The sequence below is a fragment of the Phoenix dactylifera genome, chromosome 5, assembly GCF_009389715.1.
Source record: "Phoenix dactylifera cultivar Barhee BC4 chromosome 5, palm_55x_up_171113_PBpolish2nd_filt_p, whole genome shotgun sequence".
Taxonomy (NCBI): Eukaryota; Viridiplantae; Streptophyta; class Magnoliopsida; order Arecales; family Arecaceae; genus Phoenix; species Phoenix dactylifera.
Window position 1 is genome coordinate 4,975,393 of NC_052396.1, and position 21,854 is coordinate 4,997,246.

Consider the following 21,854-nt stretch of genomic DNA (forward strand, 5'->3'; position numbering starts at 1 on the left):
CATATAAATAATTTATTCGTTAAAAAAAAATTATGGAAGGGTATTAAAGTAGTATTATGTGTGTGTATGTGTACATATATGCATATATTGGATTGAGATTACATCTTTCGCGCAAGTAAGAATCCAATGTTGGATCAGCCACTGCACACCTCTCAAAGTTCTCCTCAAGCTATCCACTTCTTTCCATCCCCAACCCGTTGGCATAAGTTCGAAGAAAACCAACAGGAGAAAATAACCCTGAACTTCTAGCCACTGTTGCAAGAAAACAAGATCCCTCAGGCGAGTCGGTTCCTCCCCTCCCTTCTTCTAAAGAAGAGATGGTAAGCGTGCGGGGGGTCTTTCTTCCCGCAAATCCACTCAAAGGCGCCAATCTTGCGCAGTAACAAGGATAGATTCTCAAGCCTCGGGAACTTTGCAGCCATGCATAGATTGCTCTGCTTCTTCCCCTCCAAATCGAACCCCCTCGGAAATCCCTTCTCGAAAACCACCTCGCCCTTCCGAAATCTCCCTCTATTCCTCACCGAAAACCCTACCCGCTCACCGCTCCGGCCAGCCACTGGCTTCGGACTCCGTCCGAGCGTCCCAATCCCTCCGAACCGATCCTCTCTATCTCGATTTCATCCAGCTAGCATCAATTTGGCGAGTTTCATCCATTCAACCAGAGGAACGAGGAGGTTCAGCGGAGAATCGGGCGGCCGGGAGGCTCTGCACTACGATGTGGTTATCGTCGGGGCGGGGCCCGCGGGGCTGTCGGCGGCGATACGGCTCAAGCAGCTGTGCCGGGAGAGGAACACCGATCTCTCGGTCTGTGTCTTAGAGAAGGGCTCCGAAGTGGGTACGGCTTCCTTTTTGGCTTTTGTTATTGATCAAAAGAAGAAGGCTGGAATCTTTTTTCTTGTTCTTTTACCTGCTCGAATCAATCCCCTAGATGCTGCTCTTTAAAGATCAAAACACACTAAAATTGAAATGGGATGATAAAGATATTATCTTTCTTTATTTGATCTTAGAACACATGTTTTTTGGGCTGATAATGGCTTGGCTTATAGAAGTAGTATTCTTGTATTAGCTTTTCTAAGGTAAGTTTTAGGTGTCGCAACCTTTATCTTTTGTAATTTGGACAATTTCAAGGAATATTGCTTTTGTTATAGTTACCCTAGGTGATGATTCCCAAGATGGAGATGCTGAGCCATCTTGGCTGTTGTAGATTGATCAGCAAGTAAAATGGGATTACTGACGAGTCAAGTTATGAGAAGGAATTTAGCAACCATGATATTGCCTTTATTAGAGCCAGTCACAAGTCAGACCTATTTTGGTTGTACAATCATGTTTTGACTTGACAGCAAGAAAGAATGAACCAGGTGTTATTTGTAAAATGGACTTTGACAAGGTCCACGACTTTGTATAGAAATGGTAGGAATATGTACCTTTTTGGTTTCCTAGTTTCTCTACTTTCTATTATATTCTTTTCCTTAATCCATACCACCATAAAATTTATGCTTACTGCGAGCAATTATATATTTAAACATGGATCCATAGTGAGCGGAAGTTAAATGTCTTCATTATCTTTAAGATTAAATTGAAAACTTTGATAGATTTTGTGCCTTGGTAACAATATTTCGTTTACGTGCACAAAACTGATGCGTAGGAGATCTACCTGGTTTCCTAACTGTTAAACTAGATATACATTTGTTAACTCATTCCTTGACAGCTTAATCATTTGGGTTAATTAGTTAACTAACATGGTATCAGAGACAAGTTTCTTGTAGTTTGTGAGTACTTACCCTTTTTAAGCGAATTATTTATTTAATCAACCTGGTTGTCATCTTGTTCTTGTTTCATTCTCCACGTGCATGATCTGGGCTGCACATGAAGGAGGAAAGGAGTGGGGTGTTAAGCCTAATATACATTGTTGGCTCATTCCCTAACAGCTTTAAGTTTTGTACTCTAGTGGTTAGTTAACATTCTCTGCATCAATGCCTTGACCCTAACCGAAAGTTTCATATATTTTATTACTTTGTTATCTGGGTTCATATAGTACACCAGGCTCCACCTTTACTATTTGCAGCATTATACTTCTTTAAGTCATTTGGAGAGTAAGAATTAGTGAACCAAAATAAACTAAAATAGAAAAGGAAAACTGAACAGATAAATGAAGAGAATTAGGAATTCAACCTTGGGTGGAGCTTAGCGAATCTTTACTTAATCACATCAGTTCCACTCTCATTTCATCAGAGACCATTTGATCCTCAGGCCATTGCAACTACTTATCAATCTACATGTAAGACACACTGGGCACACACACACACACACACACACACACACAGAGAGAGAGAGAGAGAGAGAGAGAGAGAGAGAGAGAGAGAGAGAGAGAGAGAGAGAGACCATCTGACTGCCCAGATCACCTATGTTTTTTTGTACATTGTCCCATTACCAAGGTGGTGACAATATGCATAATTCCACATTGTGGTAGCACCTGCTTACATTTGTCCAATGTTTTTTAAATCCTTGCTGAGTTGCTGTACCTGTTGGCAGTTATATTCCACCTGCTTTTGTTAATTACAGTTTTTCTTCTCAGCTCCTTTTTGTTCCTTACTTGAAATGCTTCTCCTTGCCCTGCTAGTGTTCATGTGTTATGTGCTCTCCACCTTACACATCCTTTGCCTTTTACGCATGGCACTAAAATAAACATGGATGAGCAGAAAAAAATTTACTTTACTATGAAGACGGATAATTTGATATTTTCAGTGAAAGCTGAATTTGGATGAGAACATCAACTGCAATTCAAATTCCTATAATCTACTCTCTTTAAACAAGTCACTAAGCTTTACTGAAGCTTATTTTTACATACTCTGCTGCCATCGAATTCCAGATCTTTCTTTCTAATGACAAATGCTAATTTTTTTCCAGGTGCTCATATCATATCAGGGAATGTCTTTGAGCCTCGTGCATTGGATGAACTGATGCCTCGTTGGAGAGATGAGGGGGTCTGTGCTGTTTGTATTATCACATAGCTATATCATTTAATGTTATAACTAGTTATCTGCATATCTAAAGTCATTATAGGCTGTAGTATGCAGTTATTGTTCTACCTGATGGTCGGATCAGAAATTCTAGGAAAATGAACATTGAATGCAACATCAAGATTTTGGTAAATTTATTTTTAAATCATCTAACCATGTTATTGGAGATTGCTGCAGCTGAAACTATATATGATCAAACAGTGGGAGCTGCATAGCAGAAACAACCCAAGTAGTATTTGGTAAAACTCAATGAGCAAATATTGAGATAAATGATCTTTTTCATAAGGTCATATATCTACTCATATACATTTTTAGAGGATTCATACATGAGCAAGATAGTGCATTTAGTAGTAGGTGTAGCCAAAACAAACTCAAAAGTATACAGTGGGTTTCTGGGTGCTTCAAACGCCAAACCTAATAATGAAATGCTTAGGCTATGCTACAAGTCTTAAAAATTTTAAATGAAGAATGTAAGAAGGGGTTTGAAGCAACATAAAGGTGGCGTTATGGTCTTTGCATTGAACAGAAAAAAAAAAACCATAATGTAGTAACATGACAAAATCATGCAATCAGAATATATTTAGGTTAAAAGATATTAACAAAGACAAGTTGGGTCGTAGAAAACATCGTGTATGAATCAGAATGGGCATGGTGGAAACCTGAGTCCCATGGGGAAGTTTTGTAAATCCATCTCAGATGTGTTCTCCTCAACATCTGAAGCACCTGTGGCTGGGAGAGAAGGTGAATGTTCTACCAACCTGTTTAGATAAAGAAGAACATGAGATGCCCTGGCCAAACCTTATCTTGAAGCACTAGGTTAAAGATAATAGTCCTGCAGATTTTGATGCTTACTGTCGACCAAAGTCCAAACTGCTAGATTCTGATGATAATTTGATGAAATTTGTTGGTAGAAGGATTGCGACCATTTAGGTGAACTCTAAAATTGTGAAAAGATGGACTGGTTTATTGCAATATATCTCCTAGATTTTCACGAGTATGTTGAGAGCTTGCTTTTCTTTGATGCATTAAAATTGAGGACTAAGCATCAGATTACGTGCACTATTCTGAATAGTGCATAAAAGTATAACACCATGTAGATACTATCAAGGAACACTGTGATTAAGACCCAAGATGTGGGTATGTGCATTAATTTGTCAAATGATGATTTGTGTACATGAGCATACAACGTGTATACATACAGCATACAGTGATATACAAACATGTGTAACACTTCATGTTCCTTTTTTATCATAGACAAATGATTATCCTCTTTTACTGTTGAATCTTTTTCTCATAATAGATATGAAATTTTCATAGTTTAAATAGTTAAAAAATGTTGCTTCTTATCTATCTATCTGTTGTTCTGTAGGCCCCAATTGAAGTTCCTGTTTCTCATGACAAGTTTTGGCTTCTTACAGAGAATCGTGCATTGTCACTTCCATCCCCTTTCGATAATAAGGGAAACTATGTGATAAGGTAAATAACCATTTATATTATATAGGCAGAGATATGTTGACGTGTCAAATGTTCTGCTTACTATACTCTCATGTGTTAGGGCTGCCATCTGGAATTGTCTTTCCTGTTAAATATTTTATTCTTTCTTATTTGTTTTTATTTTGATTTGTTAAAAGAGGTCAGTAGTCTTGGCTTCATATTTTAAATTTAGTTAGGATCATATTTATAACAACTACTACAAACTGTTTACCTCCTTTTATGGATTGGAGATAAGTTTATAACTACGCATTGAGATGCACATTCTCACGTATCAGTGTTATTTTCAGAAATGTTTCCAAAAACGAAAAATGATTCTCTAGAATAGTTTCTCCTGGTGTTCCTTTTATTGAGACAAAAGAAACCATAACTTCGTAGAGGCTTTCGAAAATCTATCAGAGGAAGCAGCATCCTGTATAAATACAAGAAGGGGCTTTAAGTTCAACACAGCTTGCACTAGAAAAGCAATGTTCTTCTCAGCCGCCTATAATGTGGCACTAAGACTGCACTTATATACTATTCTAAAACCCCGGTGTATGTTACAATTTTTTTAAGCACTTGGAATTATTGGAAATCATCAACTTCAAGGGGGAAACAAGTTCTTAGCCATGCCTTTATTGAAGAGCCTTGAGTTCCATTTGTCTAAAATACTTTCTGCTTTGGGTGATCTTACTAAGATTGCACTCGTAATAGGCATAAAAGTTGGCAATAGGAAGACCTTAAAAAGAAGATAAAAGTAACAATCAATGTTAAGGTTCTCGCCATGTGCTTAGGTAATGATACCAAGTGGCAACAAGACCATCGTATGAGGTAGGTAGGCAAATGAAGGGATGCATGGAGGAGAACATTAAAAGAAAGTGAGCTCTTATGACAAACATTAGAAATAGTATAAAAACTTGAGAAATGCCTAGAGCATCTAGATAGACAGTAACTGGGTACAATATGTGAGAGGATGTAAATAAGGTGGAAGGCTTGATACAAGGTCCGTGGCTAATTGATTAAGGAGTGGATGGATGAAAAAACTCTGAAAGTAGAAGCTCGCTAAATAAGAGTGATGGTTCGGAACGTCATGCCACAGTATACGAACACCTAGAGGAAAGGGAATTATTACTTGTTGATACGACGAGACATATAGTAGTTTGGGGAGAACATGAACTTTCACCAAGAGGGAGAAAAATGGAACAAGTATAGTACAAGTGCAAAGATATGCATAGGGAGATAGATACCGTCAAAGTTTTTGCAGCAAACAGGAATAGAGGGCTGTTTGATTGATTACATAGATAGAGTTGAGAGGGAAAACAGAAATGAGAATGGCAGAACATAAGCAGTTTCATGAATTCGACTTCCTCTCAGAAGCAATCTTGTAGTGTGCCGCAAGGAGTTTACAAGTCATGATCCCATACTTTTCTTATAAAATTCATAGTTCAAAGTTGTAAAAGGTGCACTGGTAGAGCTAGGTGATTTGTGTACCACGTGTCTTCAGCTTTTGAAGTATATGTGCTTTGGCAATCCACTTACTGTATCTTGAAAATGGAATCTAACTAGGTTTAATCAGACTTTTTCTTGAAGTAATTCTTTTGTAGATGATGAAAAGAGCTGCAGAAAGATCCTAGTCATGCAAACTGAGGACTCTGAAACTGGAGATGCCGATCATTAGTTATTTCAAATTATTTTTCGACAAACATTTGATGAAGATTTTTTTTTTTAACGAGGATCACATTCTTTCTTCAATTGTTCTTTGTTTTGATCTTTGTTAGTAAGTGTCAATGTTCAAATAAACTCATCCTTTTTAGATTAACTTCTCTTTGCAGTTTGAGCCAGCTGGTTCGTTGGATGTCAACTAAAGCTGAGGAGTTGGGTGTAGAAATTTATCCAGGTTTTGCTGCTAGTGAGGTATTAGAATTAGTTGCCTCATAGTAATTAAAATGTGGAAGAATTATGTTTTATTTCTAAATTTGATAATTGGACAGATTCTGTATGATGAAAATGACAAGGTTGTTGGAGTTGCAACTAATGATGTGGGTGTTGCTAAAGATGGTTCAAAAAAGGAAACTTTTCAACGTGGAGTAGAGCTGAAAGGCATGCATTCTTAGCATATTTTCTTTTAAAAATTTTTTCTGGACCTTTCATGTGAATGATATAAATTTGGGAACCTACTATCCTAGAGATGCCCTTTGAATCTTTGATGTACCCTTAATCAATTTACAAATGATGTGACAAGTTTCGGAAGATGCACTAGACTATTTTCAATGCTCTAAGATGGCCCATCAGATATTCAGATATACCAGGCAGCCTCTTCAGGCTTTCATATTGAAATATTCTGGGCCTGCTGCAATGCTACTTTTGGCTTGATCCATTGCAGTTAATTTATCTTGTATTGTTCAGTTCCTTGTAGATATCATCCAATAGATCAGCAAACGTAGAAAGAAGAAGACATTCACAAGTCTTGCTTTTTTTCCTGATAACTTAATTGCCTGTGCTGTTGGTTGTATTTCAGCATATTCATGTTGCTGAACTTTGATGAGGACTCCATTGTTTATTCAATTATACAGGTTTTTTGACTGATTATGGTTTTCTTTAACTATTTTTCCTTTCCTGTTGTACACTATCCAAATCCTTGATTGCAAATATTTTCTGCTGGTGTAAATTGGACATCCTTTAAGTACTTTATGTACTTGTTTATTGACTTGTTTTCGAGTTTAGTAGCTGTGGCCTAGGTTTTATCTGCAATTGCACAGGTCTATGCTTTAGTCCTTGGCACTTCTCTCTTCCTTTCTTTGGATGGATCCAAAAGGGGGGAAAAAGATTTGAACTCAGAACACTCCATATACTTTTGTGTTCATTATCTTCATTTAGTACCTTTCCTCAAATATCCTTTCAAATTTAACTATTAATTCGTTCAATGTATTTATTGTATTCATGGTCAATGAGTTGTGAAATGTTATGCAGGACATATTACACTCCTTGCTGAAGGCTGTCGAGGTTCCTTATCAGAGGTTTACTGAAGTCTATTTTAATTGATGAGTTTCTTTTCATTTTTAATTGAAGTCTACTTTAATCGTTAATAGCTGCTGTTGAGTTTCTTTATCATTTTTTTGGAGTGATTTTGCATTACCATTATTACCGACCTTTTCTCTTTATTTTTGTTTATAGAAAATTATAAGAGATTATAAACTACGAGACAAAGGACAAGGACAACATCAAACCTATGCTATTGGAATAAAAGAGGTAATTCATATTCTACTTTCATTTTATAGTCTTAACTGCTAGAGAGCCACTGCAAAGCAGTATTCCTCTGTGATTATGCTTATTTGGGTTTAAAGTGTCTTTACTGTTCGGGCATTATCATGCTATTTTTCGTTTTCTGACCTTAGGGAATTTGAGTAGTTTAATTAGCCAAAAGACCAATACTAGAAAACATTGATTTTAATTTCACCATGCATTAGGGGTGACTTGGAGGTGTGGGCCTTGGTGCACATAAGGTTGCTTCATTATGACTTGGGTGTCATGGGTTGGAAACATGAAAACAGCCTCTCTATATGCAGGGGTGAGGCTGCATACTTTTCACACTCCCCAGACCCCACGGTGGAAGAAACCTTGTGCATTAAGACATCCTTTTTATTAGAATCAACTTAGATTTGTTTATATGTGTCCTTGTGGTGAACGATTTCCCATGGTCTACAACCAGTTTCTTAGATGTGGTATTTTGCTGAGGAAACATGTATGATTGAACTTTGCAGAGTGCTTGTATCTTTAAATTTATTAGTTTGATCCATAATGATAAGTTGGTTGTGGTTTGGCTGTGACTAAAAAATATATAATTATCAATGATGAGAAAAAGATTACCATGTTTATTCTGGGTGCTACACAGCTAGGTAATCTTGAATTAACCAGTACAAGATGGCCATTTTATAGTTGAAAATATTGTTTAATTTAAATGTGATTTAGGTTCCTTATTGCTGCCTCCTCTTCCGAACAAAGCACACAAAATATTGCTACAGATGTGGCATTGAGATGTAAAACTAAAAGGGTCAAATTCCTGTAAGAGTTTCTTGTTCCCATTTCGAACTGTCATGATTGTTACCTCACTGTTGTTTCTTTTCTGTTGCAACTTGAAGCTCTAATTGTTTAGCCACCAATATTTTTGTTATAGAAATGGTCTTTTTGTTTATCAGTGTGGATTAGCATCTTCTGTGTGTTAGATGATTGTAAAAGTGATTTGAAATTTCATTTAACATTAGTGGATTTGGTGTTGAGGTCTGGGAAATTGAGGAAGGGAAGCATGTACCAGGATCTGTGCTACACACAATAGGATGGCCATTGGATATGAAGACATATGGAGGATCTTTTTTATACCACATGAACAATAGGCAGGTAATTTTGGTCTTTCATTGTTGTTTTGTTCTATTTCAAAGAAGAATTTGAGATTTCAAAAGCTACTTGTGCAAACCACAAGTTTTTCCATTTCTTGAAGTAAGTTTAACCTTCTTGCAGCATTTTTGGTAATTGATGAACAGCAGTTAATTTGACCTTGACAATGTAAACCTGGAGCAGTTTCTGAGTCTGCTTTCTTGTCTTCACATTCCATTATGTTGTAAATCAATTGTCATAAAATCTCACCTTTTTTTGTACCTATAAGAAACAGAACGAATTTTTGCCAAAGAAAATTTTATGAATTTCTTTTTAGGAACTGAGTTAGTACACAGGCAAGTAAGCACTTCATTAGACAAAAAGGATCGAAACAGATTTTTATGATGTAGAGAATCGACAAAAAGATCAGGCCTTCTGCCTTACTACCTTAGTTGCCAAGGTCGAAAGAAGAGATGTGATAATGTGTTGATAATGTAAGGTCCATCTCTGTCAAATGGATTCCAAAATTCACATAATAAATAATGAGTTATCATCATTGAAGGGCTTTTTCTCCTTTTTTTAATTTTTTATTTTTGTGCATTCATGAGTATTTCTCTTTCTTTCATTAAATATCATATTCTTGTAGTTTGTATTTATTATAATATATTTATTCTATTCTATTGTTTTTTTCTGTTTTGGCTTGGCTATCCCACCTAGGCGAGCCATCCCCTTTTATGAAATAAAATGGGCTAGGCCAAACGAATAAAGGAACAAATTTATTCAACAAGCAAAAAAAGAGAGATGAAGTTCTGACCATCTGTCAGAGGAAAAAGAATGAAATGATCTTGTAGGATTCCCGAGAAATTTGAGCAGAGACGATCAAATCCGTTTAAGAAAGACTTTCTGATCGGTTGGTCGCATTGCAGGAAAAGTCATGCTCAAACAAAGCTCCTACCATGCCTATAGATACTCGTACACAGGGCCGGCCCGAGCCCTAGGCGACTGAGGCGGTCGCCTAAGGCCCCGGGCCAATGGAAGGCCTCCGGGAGCAGAAGCTAGCTACGAGTCTTCCCCCTTGATGGAAGGGAGGTGGAGGGTTTCCTGGCCTGCAGAGGGCAATCGGGGAAGTTGGGGACAGTAGTTTTGTTTTGGGTGGAGAGAGAGAGAGAGAGAGAGGAGGGATTTGGTTGGCTTCATACACACCTGAAGCCACTCTTATCTTTCATCCCTTCTCTTTTTTGGTTTTGGTCTTGGTTTTCCTTCCCTCACATTACTCCTGATCCAGCTGGGCCATCAGGAAGAAAGATAGGGGGATTGGAGATGGACTTCTTGGAGGGTGGAGATTCTTTTAATTTTCTCCTCTCGGTTTCTTCTCCCCTCTTGGGTGGTAGAGAGAGAAAAGAAGGGAGGGGGTTGAATGGCTGCTGTGCCGTGATGTTGCAGTTGCAGCTTCGGTGCTCACTTGAAGGGGGAGATGGTCTTTAGCAAAAGAAAAGGAGGGTAGAGAAAGAGAAGGAGGGAGGGGGGGTTGAATGGCTGCTGTTCCGTGATGTTGCAGGGGCTGCTTGGGTACTCACTTGAAGGGAAGATGGTGGGATGGGACTTTTATTAATTAGATGGAGTGAATTTCCCATAATGACCCTACTTTCTTTTGGACAAATTTTTTTTGACCGTGAAGCGCCATGGGATGGCCTTTTTCCTATTCTGCTCTCGCTTCACATGGTAAACAGTATTGCCAAGAACAGTTCCATGGCCCTTTTTTTTTAAGTATTTTTTTTTAATATTTTCATTCAAGAATTATATTAAACTGAAGAGGCTTTTTGTCGACCTTTATTAGATTCATGCATCTTTGTTGAAATAGTGTACTTGACAGCAATCTATTTCCATAACATTTTTTTAAGTATTTTATATTTATTAAAAAAATTATTATTTAAAAAAAAGAGGCCCCATTTACTGAATTCGCCTTGGGCCCCCAGATGTATTGGGCCGCCCCTGCTCGTACAACACCTCCTATGTATAGATTTGCACCTTACCTTTTATACAGTTAGATATAAAATTATCAATCTTTGAAACAGGGATTAAAGTGGTGGATCTTTTAGCTTTTTATCATTGTGGAGGAAAAATCAGACAATTTGGGGAAGCTAAAGTGGGTAAATAATTGCTGCTGTTGGATTTTTAATGGAATCTACAACTAAAAAAGAATGGAAAAACTTCTAGCTATGCTACTGGCTCTGCAGGATCCACTAGTTATCAAATTGCTTGCTTCAGTTGAGATCTAGATTCTATGAGTAGTGATCGAGAGCCTGACCCTGCCGTTCGTGAGTGTGACCTAAGGTCCTAAACCTTCGTGATCTATATATGCCATAAGCAAAGCAAGCACCAATACTAGAGTCAGTTGTTCCAGATTGAGAACCAGCCCTAATAGCAATAGAGGCAAGGATGGCAAGAGCAAAGCAAGTAACAGACCTAGCAATAGATCCAATCTTAGATTGAGCCAGTAGTTGATTTGTACCTAGTATCAACACCAATAGGAGCAGAAGTAGCTAATACATTAAAAGAATGCACCAGTTACATACCCACTTGTGGGACCTGAACCATAAGCTAGGGTTGCTGGAGCAGTGCAAGAAGCATATCCATATGTGATATGTTATTCCAATCAAAGAACTAGTAGTAGATCCCTCCGTACAAATTGCATTATTGGTGCTAGTCCTTTATTCAATTGAAGAACGAAGAACCAGTTGACTATTCCTTAAGCATAATGCTTGAATATCAGCTCATAGGTGCAGGAATGTCAATTTACTGTTTGATTGTCTGGTATTCACTGTTACAGTGAATAACTGACCCCACATTGTATGGTTGCATTCGTTCTGGGTCTAGGGATGTTAGTAAATAAGCTTTTGCATATGAAACCTTGCTTCTGCTTATCAGGGTGAACTTGTTGATTTGGGTTTACTATTTGGTAAAATAAGAAACTCTGAGTGGTGTAACACGTAGTCGATATCTTGTTATGTTCTTTTCATATAATTTTGTTGATGCTTAGTTTTCTACATACCCAGGGAAGTTAGAATCTTTGCTGTCTGGGAAATGTTGTTTGTGCATACTCCTAGTCATTAGTTTGCTCCTAAAGAAACTATACTGCATTCATGTAGTTGACGGAAATCTGCGTCGGCCCATGTGTATTCTAATAGTTAGACTTTTCTTTCCTGAATTGAAAATATATGCAGTATCAAGTTTGAGAGAGTGTAAATGCAAAAGCAAGACTGTCTTCTAGGTTTAGTAGCAGTTTATCCCAGGTGCTTTATACTTCGGCTTCAGTATATTCTCATTTGTGCTTCTTGTATTTCATGGTTCTGTTTCTTGTAAATTGCTGCTTCACATAACTTATTACTTGAAAAGAGGATTGCTAAGTATGTATGGGTTTGTAAAATATGACACTCATTCTAAATTCTAGAAGATTCATTAGAGTGACATCAGAATGTGCTTTTGTTCATATTTTGGAGTTATTTAGGCCTTTAGTTTTCTTTTCTTACTTGTTCTATGTGTATGGTTCATGTGACAATTGGCTGATAACTAAATTACATTTCGTGGTGAATATGCAGATATCTATTGGACTGGTTATTGCCTTAAATTATCAGAATCCTTATCTGAGCCCTTTTGATGAATTCCAGGTAACTAATTGCATAAAGAATATGGTTGCCAGCTTTTGTCCTTGTGACTAATAGGGGTGTTGATAGGCTGGGCTTGTGCCAAGCATTGGTCACTGGATCTCAAACTTAAAGCTTAATCACGGTCCAGAACCATGAAAATTATTCAGAGCAAGAGCTGGACACAAAATGTACCTCCAAATAGATGCCTGGTTCAAGCCCAGGTCCTGTTGAACTTATTTTGAATCCTCCGCTATTAGCCTATCACTAATATAAGAAGAATTTGATGTAAATCATATAGGCACTCCACTTCTTGCATGTATATTTGCATTGTTTTCATGCTGCTATTACTTTTGGATAAAGGGTGTATACATAAGATCTCTATACATGCTATAATTTATGTAAATATTTATTGGTATTCTCATGGTGCGTTAGACCTGATGGCCAGGTCTAGACCAGCCTACTATTAAATTTGCCACAAACTGGTGTGGCCCTGCTTAGCATCCATTATATGTAACCTAAGCCGTTGATTACTGCCTGGATTATGGGACCATGCGTAGTGTAAACAGATATGAAATTAATGTTAGCTTGCAGACCCTATGTGATTTGGTTTTGCTACAATCTATCCTCTAATTTCAACATTCTTATCTTTGAGAAATCTATGATTTGCTTTTATTTCTTCTTGCATATGGTGTGCATGTCTTGAACTTCTAGGCTATGTTATATGGTTAGGCTTTTCCATGGGGTTTGCTTGCTATCTTTACTTGTTGATTTCTCACTTTTTGATGGAAAAAGATACAATAATGGTATAATTTTGGTGATAATGTTGGTTGGAGCAAAAACCATATTTTTTGAATGCTAATTTATGTTTGGATATAATTCTTTTTTTTCCTTTGATTAGTCTTTTTGTAACTCGAAGAATTTCTTGTGATGAAGGGATATTTATCATGTTTAGAATATGGTCTCGATGTGGTTGGATATATTGAATTGGTTTGAAACAAGGGTTTAAGTGCTGCTCGCATGGGGCATGCTAGCTAGTGGTTGGCATGTCAAGTACCAATGTTATGCTAGAAAGAAAACTTAGACTCAAAACTTTGACAAGACTGCCCTTATAACTGGGCTTATATTTTTCTTTTTTTTTTCCCTTTTGCCCTGGTGTCTTGGTAGCAACTGGCTGCATGTCTTCTGGGTCGAGGATCTGGATTGGTCGGGTCACGACTCCTTCTTCTTCACTTGCTCCAGGAATGCTTTGTCACTTTTTCTCTCCCTAAGCTTTTATAAGGTATTGGGGGCACATGATGGTCCAGCGGAACTGCTGATATCTCTGATCAAAAAGACTGCTTTTTTTACCTATTTCATTTCTCGTCCTTATTCTTTTACTACCTAGAGTAGAAGGTACGAGTGAGGTCAGTTGTCGTAAGATCAAACCAAAGTGAATTAATTTTTTTTTAATCAAAGTTTTAAAGAAATAGGACCGACCATTTCATGTGGATTTTATGGTAATGCTGATATTGGTCCAACGTGGTATGGTGTTGGTCGACACGAATTGATGTAAGCTAGCACTTAAATCGTGTTCTAAAATATTAAAAACAAAGGCCATATGCTCTTTATAGCTTTAAAGGAGAAGTAAAAAAATTGAAACTAATTATCTTATCATAAGCCATTTTCGCTTCCATAGATCTTGGATAATAGGATATGTAATCCTCAAAGCAATTCATTTTTTAGTTCATTTAGTTTCTTATATATTGTAGTTATACATTGTTTACCTTAGAAAACATCTCCATTGCTGATCTCAAGCTTGGATTAAAAAGGTGGAATGTTGATATTAGGTTGACAGCTAGTTGTAAAAACATATCAAATTGTGATGAGGTAGATCCAGATTTTGTGCCCATGAATGCGAGAGCATTCCCAATTTTATGCAATGCACCACCACTTAACTTGATTGTCTTGAGAAGTGGAAAGGGTTGTCTAGATCATTGCTTATATAGCAGCATGCCATAATGGGATCCAGTTATGGTGATAGATAAGCAAGGATTGGCAAATTGCCACTTGTAAGGGATGCTCTACAATGCAATGTTTGCCATACCGCCCCAAACTGCTTGGTCTTGGGTGGACCAACCCGTACCGGGTGATAATTGATACAAAAACACTATTTGGATCGCTATAGGCCCTCAACCGGCCCTACCGACCATACCAAGTTGAATCATACCGCATTGTTTGGTATCACCCAAAGTCAAGGTGTGTACTGTACTGTATGACCCATAGCACCCGATTTCAGGTGGTACTGTGATAGATATGATACAAGATGCGTACTGTACCGTACCAAACCGATAACGTACCTGTATGGTACCCAATATTTAGATTGCAGACCTTGTTAAAATGTAACCCAATTGTAGTTTTGGGTATTTTCTAGTAGTGATATGGCACAATGGTGGCCAATTGGAGTGATAAGGAGATGAGCAATTGTGTCATGTGGAGCAAAAATATGCAAAAAAAGGTTATTTACACAAAAGAAGGGGATTAGATTTATTATTTGGAATGCTGGAACTTCAATTGGAAAGAGTAGATAAATAGTATATACAATGATATGGAGAAGAATCAATATTGCTCGTTTTCAGGAAATCAAATGGAAATGTGGACCCTCTAGGGTTATTGGTGAGGATTATGTACTTTTATGTGTAAGGAAGGATAAAAGATTTGGAATGGTAATGGATAGAGAAATGAAAGATAAACTTGTAGATGTGAAAACAATGACCTATAGATTAATAGCTATTAAGTTACTTTTAGATGAGGAGATTATTAATGTAGTAGCACCTACGCACCGCAAATAGGCTTGATGAGAATTAGAAGGCAGTTTAGGCAGGAGATTGATATATTAATGCAGGGCATTCCATAGGGTGAAAGATAATTGTAGGTGGTGACTTTTATGGGCATGTAGGGCAGATTGTTATGGGGTTTGAGAGAGTACATGTGGATGTGACTTTGGTGATAGGAATATAATGGGAGATTCAATTCTTGAATTTGCAATATCTTCTGATTTAACAATTGTAAAAATATGATTTAGGAAGCAGGATGAACATTTAATAACCTTTAATACTGGATCAAATTTGTAATCATAAGAATGCTTTTTATATATATAGAGAACAGAGTGATCAACATGCAAAGATTGTATGCTGATACCATGAGAAATTGATCACACAACATAGGCTAGTACAATTAGATGTACATATTAAGTGAAAAAAAGAAGAAATACTAATAAATAACTAATAATAAGATGGTGAATTTAAAAAGGGAAAATGCTAAATCTTTTAGGGATGAACTATTAAAGGAGATTAAGAATTGAACTAAGTAGAATGTGAGACCAGATGGCTGATTTTATTAGAAGGGTAGGTAGAGAGTTCTTGGGGAGTTGAAAGATAAAATATGTACACTCATACACAAAAAAACTTTGGTCATGGAATGATGAGGTACAATGTAAAGAAGACTTGCTTTATTAATGGAAAAGATATCAAAAACTTTGAAAGATATATAAAGGCTAAAGAAAATGCATAAAGGCTGGTAAGGCTAAATAAATTAAGGGTATAGATCTAAATTCGAGCCTGCCAGCTGCATAAAAGCTCTAATTTTAATCTTTTTGTAGTCAAATGCCTTTTACCATCTTCTGACCCCTTGCGTCTATGCTATATACATCAGTCCACCTTAATTGGATCTTCACCAATCACTCTTGATCCTTAAGTCTATGACCACTGTGGGTAGCTACTTGTTTTCATGTTTCCATGGAATAACTCTTGCATCAGGAAATTGAAATCATGAAAACTTGTTTGTCTTAAGAATTAAAATTTGTGATAGACGTTGGTTTTAATTATGTTTTGCTGTATTCTAGAAATTTAAGCACCACCCTGCCATCAAATCACTTTTGGAAGGTGGAAGTGTTCTCCAGTATGGTGCCCGCGCTCTGAATGAAGGGGGTTTTCAGGTAAATCATTCGTTATTAGTAATTAGATTTATTTGCTAGAATGAAATCCATCGGATTATAAAATATCAAGGTCTGTCTTTTATTTGAACCAGCCATTATTGACAAATTACTTTGTAAGCAGACTATTGTGAAAATTTCACATTCATTGATTAATGTTAACAATTAAATCTGTCATCTGTTCTCAACTATTTTTTTACTTGTACTTACTATCCAAACCTAAAGCAATTGACCAAATAATTTGACTATTGATATAAAGGAGTGTTTTTCATGTACAAAACAAGGTTTGCTGTACTAGTACTGGGCACTGTATCGGTAGCTTAATGGTATGATACATGTTGGTATGCCCTCGTACTAACATATGGTATGCTGCTGCAGGTGGGATAATAGCGTGCCATGTGTTGGTGCCAGCCATATCAAGCCCCTGTACTATAACGGTATTGGGTGGTACATCGTGGTACAGCAAACCTTGATACAGAGTAACCACTTGATTGATGGACCTGAGCAGAATAGTCTTCTCTGTGGCTGGTTAAAATAAGTGTCAGACTGTGAAGATGCATAATGGCCAGTGATCTACTTTTGCTGTCCTTCATTTCTTCATGTCACATCACTGAGACATAACTATCACATTTGTAAATTCCAGTCAATACCAAATCCAGTTTTTCCAGGAGGAGCAATTATTGGATGCTCTGCAGGCTATCTAAATGTGCCTAAAATAAAAGGAACACATACTGCCATGAAATCAGGTTTTGCTTTCATTTCTGTTCTTCCAAACATTTTAGCATGGATTTGTATGTTGCCATATATGTTATATTTTGGGCACTGTGTTTGAGAGTTCAATAAGAGGTGCTTATTTGTCAATTAAATATCGATGTGCACTGACCTTGTCATCAGTTCCACTATAAATCAACATCCATGCTTTTGCCTGCATCCTTCTAGAGTGTACATTTATCTAAAAATAATTTATTCAAATACAGACTTCTTTGTCCTGCAGGTATGCTGGCAGCAGAAGCAGCTTTTAATGTTATAGTTGCAGGAGCACAAATGGAAATGTATTGGGACAGTTTGAAAAAGTCATGGATTTGGGAGGAGCTCTTCAGATCCCGGAATTATCGACCAGTAAGTAATGCATCTATGTTCATTTTGTTTGCAGCATCTGCACTGGTTATAATTCTGTAGAATTAACAGTTCAGGCAAAGCATGATAACCAACTTATGCAGTTACCTTATTTGATTTTTTACTGATATATCTAGTGCCTTATTTCCATTTTTTCCAGGCATTTGAGTATGGGCTTATGCCTGGTTTGGCCTTTTCTGCACTGGAGCGGTGAAGTCCAACTTCATAATGGCGGATATTAGCCTTGTTTTATTTGCTTCTTGAATGCAGATTTTTGTTCATTATCTGACATTACTATTGTGTATCAGCTATGTTTTTAGAGGAAGATTGCCTTTGACACTGAAGCATGGAAAACCTGATCATGAAGCCACAGATGTGAGGATCAACTGTTTCCAAAGCTATGATTTTCCACTAGAGAATCTTTTGATATGTAGATTTTCTATTGAAAACTAATGAAGAAACTTGCACATTTGCAGATTGCCAGTGTGCATACTCCGATTCAGTATCCAAGGCCAGACGGACAAGTATCCTTTGATGTGCCAACTTCACTGTACAGGTTAAACCATCAACTTGACCATGGAAGCTAGTGATTTTCCTTTATATCTATGTACATGTGCATCAACATGCATGTATGGAAGGCATGCACATACTTGTGCATTCCAATTTTCCCGTTTATCATCTAACTGCGGCAAAATGATATTGCACTTCTAGCTTTCACTACTACTTATAGGTGTAGATGTGATTTACTAATTAGATACTTGGTCTTCTTTCAGTTGTTCGCAACATGTGCTTTGTTGGTGCTGGCTCATGAACTGATGATCTTAACACATTCCTATTCCACTTTTACCATGTGATACCTACTTTCATTTGAGAATTGCCATTAAGTGAATTGACTATGGGCATAGCAAGCTCCATTGACTCACCCAAGAGCCTTCATATTATATGTATGCTGCCTGCTCTCATTGTCTTGTGAAGCCTGACAATTAGATTTTAAGCAATGGCAAATTAGAACTACCTATTTTAAGTAATTTAAGCGCTAACAGGGTATTCATTCCACACAGTTTATTACGAGGACCACATAGGTCAGGTATATCCTTAGGTGTATTTTGCTACCAGTATTTGGCAACTCCTCTCATCCTAGCTCATCCGACGAGGCCATCAGCCAGTGTAGTCAGGTTTTTAAGCCTGAAATGTGGGGAGTCCTGCTAGGATAGCTAGAAAATTTTCCAAGAATGGTGGTGGAGTTATGCTCTCTTGAATTGGAGATAGCTAACTCATTGATATTTTCTCAACCACTCCCAACCAGTTAATGGCTTATATAGCATGTAGTGGCAACACCAGATGAATTTTTCTCTGACATTGTATCTTATCTAGTATAGCCAAGTCCTTAAGCACATTATGCAAGTATGTTATTTTGCAATATTTGTTGCTATTATGTCTTAATTCTTTGCTTCCTTACTAGTTTCATGTGAGCTGACTCGCAGGAGTAACACAAATCACGAACATGATCAGCCTGTTCATCTTCGTCTGAGGGATCCTGCAATACCTGAACGAGTAAATCTACCACTATATGCTGGACCAGAGTCGCGCTATTGCCCAGCTCGTGTATATGAGTAAGATTGTGAGGATATAGTATTGTTTCCACCTATGTTTATTTAGAAAACCACGAAGTTATTTATGGGACTGAACAACAAAAAAAGATCATCAAGTAAAACCGATAAGTGAAGAACTTTTTGTTAATTATTCTTAAGATCATTTTTTTCCCTTTCTTTCTGTCTCAACAAAGGTATGTCCCTGATGACAAACATGGTCTGAAGCTCCACATCAATGCTCAAAATTGCCTTCATTGTAAGGTACTTCCTTTTCCGTTGAATTACCGTCATGAAATTTTTCATACATAATCACAAGGATGGCCAATTTGTGGGACTACATGAATTGTGCTGTGTTGCTTTTCTAGTGTCCATGGTGCATCATGACTAAAAGTTTTTGGGGGTTCAAAAATTATCACACATGGCTCGTGCCAATACTTTTATTTTTTATTTGTTTCGATGTTGTGATGCTGAGTTAACAAGTCTGGTTGCTCTTTAGGAGATTGTTGGAACGTGACTCTGTGATGTTCTTATGTCTAAAAAACCCAATAAAATCAATAAAACCTGCATAGTCTTTATGGTATACACTTTTTCCAGCTTTGAATATATGTCATGTTAGACAAAAGTATCGACATTTAGAAGCGAGTTGGATTCAGTGTTGCATATATAAATGTGGTGGTGGATGTCTCCCGTTTAACAACTGCAAGCACCAACCATTGACTACTTTTTGGAACCGTTAGCTAGGTTCTAAATTTATTTTATTGTTTCCTAGCTCATCACATTTTGCATTTCCTTGTTACCATCAGTGAATTTGTCACTGCTACATACACAATGTTGCTCCCATGTAACCTAATCAGTTACTTATGCCGTCTTGTTTGCTGATTGTGCAGGCCTGTGATATTAAGGATCCGAAGCAAAACATAGAGTGGACAGTGCCTGAAGGCGGTGGTGGTCCTGGGTATACAACCATGTAGAGTTCATTAAAATTGTAGCATGAATAAGTTCCTTTTTGTATTAACCTAAGTCCAATTAGGGCCCATGTGATAATGCTTTTTGTTTTCAAAAAAAAAAAGAAACTGAAGAATAAAAACGTACTGGACCGGGCAACCCATATGATGAAACTCCTTTGTTTTTTAAACTTTTTGCAAAATCCTAGTAACTTTGGGAGCAGAGAGCTGTGGCTTTCAAAAATAGCTGAAGTTTTGTGCAAATACTCTCTGCTGCATCAATTTCCACGTGGAAATGCTGTCAGCTGCATCGATTTCCATGGAGAATTTGACTAATTTGTGGAGAAATAAAGATACAAAACTAGCAACGGTGCCAAACGGGGCCTTAAAATTTCTCTCTCTAAACGGGAGGGGGTAGCTAAAGTTACACCAGCGCTGCTGTTTCATTTTTTTTTCTCTTCAAAATGACCGTCCAAAAGTAGAGATGAAGGGGATTAAGCCTGAGCCCTTACATATACCATCAGTGGGTTTGTGCTTATACTACAGCTGTTGAGCTCTTAGGCGCTATAACAGTAGGCTCAATTAATTGAACCTAATTAATCTTTATTAAGGGCAAGTGCTGTGTGAAAGCAGCAAGCGGCGGATGTTAGTATATTTATATTTATTTTATTTAATGAATACAGGTATGAATCAGAATGTTAGTTAGATGCAAAAATATATATATTCATATTTGATTTAAACAAATATGGATATGAGGCAGATAATTAAACTTTATGATTATAGAATAAAAGATTTTACGAAGTGAATAATAAATTAAGTTAATAACAGATTAATACGGTCATTTATTTTTGGTGTTATATAAAATTAAATAGTGCTATAAATAAAGTCGGATATGGATCGGATAGTTATTTATTCATATGTATATTTATTTTTTTTTAACGGATATAATATAGATATAAATATTAGTAAGATGTTTAAATTTGTACCTATATTTGGATAGATTTGGATATAAAAATGAATATTAGGTGACTATGAAAAACCTGGCTTCAAAGAAGCAATTATACTTTTTTGTTTATAATATTCGGTAGGGACTTTAATTTGCTCCCCATCTAAGGGTTATTACAATGTAAGATTTTATTTTACAAGGTCTTCAGCTTCAAGGAGGGAAGCTTGTACTAAGCCATCTTAAGTTAGATCTCCTTGCTCACGGTTGTCAATCCACTCGGGGCCAACCTTTTTCTTTTCTCCGACTTCACTTTTGAATGACTAAGATGGAAAGCAATCACATACCTCTCACCATATCAAAGTACTTCCTCTCTCATAAGACCGTGTGACTTTGAACCAAACTCTTCAAAACTTCATGGAATCCTAGCTATTCTAAATTTCTAATTCACAATTCTATATGTATCGACCATTGTAGGAATTTTGTACATCTCTGTTAGAAAACTTGGGACCTCGGCTATCCCTATAAATATATTACGCCCTTGTTCCTCTCTCTTTAATCCCTATCTTTGCAAGCCCAAAAATCTAGCTTTTCCTCATGCCTGGCAAGATCCAGGCAAAACTCCTCCAAAAGCAGCTCAAGGAGCTTCTCCTTATGTCGACTTCATCGACGAGAACCATATCTTTGAGTGGAAGGTCGCCATCATTATGAAGTTTCCACCTAACTATCCTAACATGATGCCTGAGATTATCTTCACATGAGAAATGTGGCATCCCAATGT

The 21,854-nt window shown here is 37.0% G+C and overlaps 1 protein-coding gene across 3 annotated transcripts; it reads left to right on the top strand.

Moving 5' to 3' along the window:
- The first annotated feature begins 215 nt into the window (after positions 1-215).
- LOC120110820 (electron transfer flavoprotein-ubiquinone oxidoreductase, mitochondrial) lies at positions 216-20,354 on the top strand. Of its 3 annotated transcripts, none has more exons than XR_005511938.1 (18): positions 216-835; positions 2,908-2,984; positions 4,390-4,496; positions 6,323-6,404; positions 6,482-6,590; positions 7,461-7,507; positions 7,665-7,739; positions 8,769-8,885; positions 12,461-12,529; positions 16,389-16,481; positions 17,122-17,224; positions 17,473-17,597; positions 17,755-17,804; positions 17,903-17,969; positions 18,071-18,150; positions 19,079-19,215; positions 19,381-19,447; positions 20,074-20,354. XR_005511938.1 is itself a non-coding variant. In XM_039126589.1 (18 exons), exons 1-18 carry the CDS (start codon positions 421-423, stop codon positions 20,155-20,157), a joined length of 1,896 nt encoding a protein of 631 aa, XP_038982517.1. In that variant the 5' UTR covers positions 217-420; the 3' UTR covers positions 20,158-20,354. The 3 variants fall into 3 exon arrangements, 2 of the variants coding, with proteins under 2 accessions (XP_038982517.1, XP_038982518.1); XM_039126589.1 differs by having other exon boundaries at positions 217-835; positions 19,079-19,207; XM_039126590.1 differs by having other exon boundaries at positions 514-835; positions 4,439-4,496; positions 19,079-19,207.
- Positions 20,355-21,854: the final 1,500 nt, after the last annotated feature.

Excerpts from the sequence above, each read along its gene's own strand:
- LOC120110820 (XM_039126589.1), top strand. The coding sequence starts at position 421 with ATGCATAGATTGCTCTGCTTCTTCCCCTCCAAATCGAACCCCCTCGGA. Across the intron at positions 7,740-8,768 it reads ATGCTATTGGAATAAAAGAG|GTCTGGGAAATTGAGGAAGG; the intron begins GTAATTCATATT and ends TTTGGTGTTGAG. Across the intron at positions 16,482-17,121 it reads TGAATGAAGGGGGTTTTCAG|TCAATACCAAATCCAGTTTT; the intron begins GTAAATCATTCG and ends TGTAAATTCCAG.